At 39.4% G+C, this 5,871-nt stretch overlaps 1 protein-coding gene across 1 annotated transcript; it reads left to right on the top strand.

The window, feature by feature from the left end:
* Positions 1 to 1,644: 1,644 nt before the first annotated feature.
* On the top strand, positions 1,645 to 4,879 carry LOC139142301 (uncharacterized). The gene is made up of 3 exons (XM_070712192.1): positions 1,645 to 1,767; positions 3,095 to 3,201; positions 3,792 to 4,879. Exons 2-3 carry the CDS (start codon positions 3,132 to 3,134, stop codon positions 4,439 to 4,441), a joined length of 720 nt encoding a protein of 239 aa, XP_070568293.1. The 5' UTR covers positions 1,645 to 1,767; positions 3,095 to 3,131; the 3' UTR covers positions 4,442 to 4,879.
* The last annotated feature ends 992 nt before the right edge of the window (positions 4,880 to 5,871 follow it).

The following is a 5,871-nucleotide window of genomic DNA, read 5'->3' as shown; positions in this document are numbered from 1 at the left end:
TGTAACTTATCGTGTAAGAATACACATATCGCTTTTAATACAGTTACGGTACTATAAATATAAAACTATAGTTCCTCCCCAGTTTTCTCTTTTTTACTGAACTTGACATTAATCATGTACTTGGCATAGAACATATAACTAGAACTGAATTAGGCGCTTTTGCCCTGATATCAATTATATTAACCTTGTTTATGTATGCTGATTTAAAACGTCAAATTACCTAAATGTTCGTTGTTGAAATGAAATAAAATGTCTGCGAAATTGCTAAAACTTCGGCCGCCTAGCCCAAGTGGAGGGACGCTAGCTGCTGTTATAAATGAGAAACACATACCTCATACCTAAACCGCGAGGTTTGTATACCTTCGAATTAAGTGACAACAATTTGTCAAACCATGGCCATGTTGCCGACATCTGTACTTTTCTATATATGTATTGAGATTTTAGAGGGCTACGGGCTATATCTTGGGCATGGCGCGAATGTCAATCATGAAGTAGAATCCGTGTTGAAACATGCCTTTTTAACCATTCAGAGCGTGTATGTGTATGTGTGTGTGTGTGTGTGAGAGAGAGAGAGAGAGAGAGAGAGAGAGAGAGAGAGAGAGAGAGAGAGAGAGAGAGAGAGAGAGAGAGAGAGAGAGAGAGTCTTATATTTGGAATCAACGTACAACGTACACCCATCTTTAGCAACTAGATATTGAAAGTGGATATTGCGTAGCCTATCGTTTCAATTTTGTCCTGAAATGTTGCTGTACGTCGTATCAGAAACAAGATGAGAATGTGAACTGATTACTGTACCTCTGAAATGTGAAATAGGTGACGGTACCTGCAAGTGAACGACATGTTGATGTTGAAATGATTTCCCGCATGTCAATAAGCAAATCATTTGCAAATGCCCAAAAATAACAGCACTGCGGTCCAACATTAACGAACCTGACCTGTCGGAAGAGAAATATTATCCAAGAAAAAACATTGCTTATGATGTCTGAACTTATCAAAAATAATCGATGGGAATTTCTGCGCGATTGTCGAATGAAAGCCACCCCAAAAGCAAAGTTCTGCCAGTGTTTGATCATCCAACTGATCTGATAGTACGAAACCCCTCACAAAATAATGTAACATTGACATTGCTGTCGACTGTCTGACTCAAAATCGACAGATAGAGAATTGGATGTGATGAAATCAAGGTAAATTACAGTTTGCATTGGCACGTTGCCAAAAAATATCCCCAGCGGGAACTTTGGCACGTGTTGTCTTGACAACTTCGTGAAGAAATCCCGTGACAATATTCCTTCGATGACATAGCAAGAATAGCAAAAAAAGCCAGACTAGGAAAATGAGTGTCATACATGCCACGTCACTGACCAATTCACTTGCGAAGTGTTTATTTATTATAGTGCCCGCACTCATGTAAAGATGAGCTAAAATGATATTTTTTACACTCCTAGTACACCTGGTGCCAACATTTAACGCTATGAATAAAATTCGTGTTCAGAAAAGCTATGTGCACATTAGATTACCCGCTTTTCTGTTAAATGTTACCTTTTGTTCAGTTTGTTTGCAATGGGTACGAATCAAACGGACCAATTGTTCTCAGCTCTGCAAATTGGAACATATTTTTATCACACAACGGTTTTAGGCCTTTCATGTGACTTATAACATAAGCTTATCACGTTTCATTCTATTTAAGACCCCTGAATCAGTTTTTCGACCATTACTTTCCTACAAGCGAAGGCTCATCCATACTCTTGTATCGTTTGTGTCCAGCAGGTTGGTGATATTCATTCGTGTATTCTTGCGATGGTGAATTTTGTCTGCTTAATAACACACGATTTTCAAACTTTCAGGATATTATTGTGTTGCTTTGTTAAATTGAACTAGTCTGTAGCCGTAACTTTTCATTATTCCCTCATCAGTTTTTTTCCCTTTTCTAATATCAACTTAACTTTCTCGCTCTATCTCCTCAAAGCGTTTTGTGATTCGGAATATTGGGCTTGTCAACTCAACCTGTACATGACTGTGTACACTACATTGTTGACAAGTGAACTTCTAGTCTAGACTAGATTTCAAATGTAAACAATAACAGCGTATTTTACACCTATAGATGCCGTGCTGACAAGCAAAACCGTTGGTGTCTAAACATGCTTGGAGAGTAGAACAAAAAGTTGCAAAACAGTTATAACTACTGACGTGTAATCGAATGGTTTTTCTTGTATACAAATTTCTTGGCAGCAATATTTGCCTTGTACATCTGCGATCACAACATGTGATAAATGAGACAGTTTGGGGTCGAAAATTAGAACCATTCTTGACTCATATTTATTAAAGTTCGGTATAATCTGAGAATTGTAAAAATGACGTTTGAAAATGACAAGTTAGCGAAGTACCACAATGAAAAATACAGATCCTAAGTCGTTGTTAATTCTAACAAGGACTAAACGGCCAACAACGGCAAAGCTTGTGGTTCTCCCTGGCAACGCTATCAATGTGTAAGTCACTGCAAGAGAAATTCGTTCATTTGTGACTGATCACCCACTACGATCAGTGGTGAAGTATGGTGCAGAAAGTAAAAGTAAAGTTAATGTGGAGGTTTAAATTTTATCTTCCGGTTTTCAAGTTCATGGTTCAAATGAATAGTCTTACTTGAACAATAGTTTGCCACAAGATTTGGCGAACTAATGGGTCTCTGGAAGTTGTACGCTAATATAAGGGCTTCTAGAATTCCTAATACACAACGGAGACCAACGGTGACTGATGGCACCCGTTCAATGTATCTTCTGTTTTCACAAAGTAACGGTGTTTGGTGTATGGGCGTTAATCACCTCGGTTGGAGGCTGGAGTAATATTGTCAGTTAAAGCAGACAGGGCAAAAGAATGAATAAGAACTTGGTTCACAGCGTTTCTGGGAATTTCAAAGGGATTCACTGCACTGCTGTCTTTCCATTGCCTTTACAAACACGGCAACATATTCAGTTCGCATCTGATTACAGATAACAGGGTATCTTTTTTACTCCTCCTACTGTCAAACGATCGACCGCAAACCGCAACAAATATTGTTAACAGGAATGAATATTTACACGGAATGCCCTTTTTTCAGATTCAGAACTATCGTATTTGGTCGACATTTCGGCAAGATGTGGCGAATATCCATGTCCGCAGTGGTTTTTCTGATTGCAATGCATTCACCAATTTGCAAAAGTTCAGGTAAGTCTCTTACTCAAGTCTCACAGTGTGTTTATGAGAGAGAGAGAGAGAGAGAGAGAGAGAGAGAGAGAGAGAGAGAGAGAGAGAGAGAGCGCGCGCTTACCTATGACATATATCTTTATTTCAATACATGTACTTTGAAAGTCAGGAGGAACTACTGTACCATGAGTATGGAATGAAAGTCGGGCATCTGCAAGAGCTAGTTACTCAAAATCTCGGATTTTTTCCCACAATTTATCTGAGAACTATCATTACTTTGAATTGGACAATGCTTTCACATGAGCGCACAGCGGAAATTCCGAACTTATTTCACAACTAACATTAGTAATAAACCATACAATAATAATGTATAGTTGACATGTAAAATATACGGTTACCCTTCATTGCTAAACTGTAAATGTGAATAATATACCTAGTGGATATATACATGTTTGTCAATATTACTTTGCATTATGCACTGATCATTCTCCAGATCCTAATTATTCACTACCAGCTTCGGCCTGGGCAAAACTGCATGTAATCAATTGATGACTACACTAAATAAATACTGTGTCCGATGGTTACAATTTTTTTTGTTCCTTCTTTAATAGAGCCTGTGGCTGTTGAAGTCTCGGACTCAGATGCTCGTATGATTGGTGTTGATTGCACGGGTAAACTGGCGACTCGAAGTCATGTCGACGGTGATTGGCGTCTGGTCGGGGGCAGCTGCTGTGTCGAGAGCGTCGGCATCATGCCTGACGGTACACTGCTCGGCGTGGGCGACGACTTCCAGCTGTACACGAAGAAGACGCCTAACGTAGGCGACTGGGAGGGACCTGTTGACGGCAGCTGCTGCATCATCGACGTCGCCGCCAGGTCAGACGGTTCAATCGTCGCGGTGAGCAAGAAGAAGATACTTCTGTATCGTGCTGACTTGAGCAGCGAATGGGTGGAGGCCAAGAAGAACACTATTGAAATGGTCGCCGTAGATGTCTTCCCTGACGGCAGAATACTCGGTGTAACTAAAGAGGGCGGCCTTAAGGTAAAGGACGGATTGGATGTGCCATGGAAAAGTTACAAAGCTAAAGGTGTGAAGGTCAAGGATATCTCGATCCAGCCAGACGAAACAGTGTTTGGTGTTGGGAAGAAACTGGGCTCTCTGTACGTGCTCAATGAGGGTGTATGGGAGTTGATCCCCGAATCCGACTGCGTGAAGTCGATTGTTTCGCCCAGAGACTTGATTGTCCGAAATGACGACTAAAATTCTCACTTTTATTTGGAATTTATCATTCTTGACATGTCATATGTTATCAGCGATCAATTATTGTCAACAGTTAGATTCTTTGATTTCATTTCGCAAATTATTCGGAATGGCACTACAATAAAACAGCATGCAAATAAACGGTGTGCTGCAATTAAAACATCAAATGTCATCGAGTTTCAGTAACATTTACATTGTAATTGTTTGCTCATGGACTCTAACGTGGTAAAAATGTAGCAAATGTTCAGAAAATTTCATGTTTTCGTTGTTGCGTGTCATTTGAATACCATACCGACGCGCCACCGAACCTATAGCTGTGTATTAAGGTATAGTGTGGCTTGATTCAGATATTTTAATTTCAAATTTTTGCAATACTTTTCTGATGTGCTTTTTTCCGTTTGGGTTACTCCTGGAGTAAATAAAGATTTCACCATCTTATTTGTGTGGAAAGTGAACATTCAATTTTTCCCACTAAAGTCAACGCATGGATGGCGGCCATTTTGAATTTCAAATATCGGTATAATTGAATTTGACGTGATTTGTTTCGCTGGAACTAAGCTATTCGCACGGCCACCTATGTTGTTTATTCTTTCTTGAGAAAACTTTGGGTGAAAGTTTGGGTCCTACAGTTTGGAGAGAGTGCTCCCCTAACCTTATCCTATGCTTCTCTTATCTGATATGCTTCTCTTTGTGATTCATCCTAATGTGCGTTTCGAAACCCAAGCGTGGTCTCTTCATCAGTAGCGTGGTTCTTTTGTATACCAATGTTTTTGTTTGATGTATGACTTTGTTCCTTACTTAGGGAAGCTGGATTGGTGATACTCAATTGCTTCAGATGCTTCTCTAAGCTTTGATTGGATAAGTAATGTCTTTGAGTTCTTCTGAACACACAGGTGTCGCGTTCTTTCGGTTTACCATATAGTAAGGGGTTACGAGTTCTTCCCTATCCAATGAACGGATTTTGAATTTGATGGGATCAAGGCCAAGAGGGTTGAGGGATAACCTGACAAACCTCCCGAGCTCTTAATCAGTCTATTAATCATGCAAAGCTTGAAATTGTGAGGCCTGTTGAAATACTTACCATCGTCATATTCGGCATTGCGGTCAAATGTACTAGATTTTCAGTCATGCATTCGTTATTGACTCCCTCTACATTCATCACAGATCGGTGTTTCTAAAATCAATCGTCACTTCTTTAGAATGAGAGAAACTTTGTAAAGACCCATTATGCAGCTTAGTAATCATTGAAAATAAACGAGATCAAGATATTCTGCCTTTTTACCGCCAATGACGTTCTTTTTTGAATCACTCGATAAAGAAGTGCAGCATAGGTAAAAGAGAAAAATGCGAAATTTGCTCAGGCTATCATGACGGATAGCAAATAATAAATAAATAAATAAATAAACAAATAAATAAATAAATAAATAAAT

This window comes from Ptychodera flava, chromosome 10, assembly GCF_041260155.1.
Source record: "Ptychodera flava strain L36383 chromosome 10, AS_Pfla_20210202, whole genome shotgun sequence".
NCBI classification, from domain to species: Eukaryota; Metazoa; Hemichordata; class Enteropneusta; family Ptychoderidae; genus Ptychodera; species Ptychodera flava.
This window is presented reverse-complemented; position numbering and strand designations above follow the sequence as displayed.

What these genes read in the sequence shown, in the direction of transcription:
- LOC139142301 (XM_070712192.1), top strand. Translation starts at nt 3,132, where the DNA reads ATGTGGCGAATATCCATGTCCGCAGTGGTTTTTCTGATTGCAATGCAT. An exon ending in ACCAATTTGCAAAAGTTCAG is followed by an intron (nt 3,202 to 3,791) that starts GTAAGTCTCTTA and finishes CTTCTTTAATAG; the next exon opens with AGCCTGTGGCTGTTGAAGTC.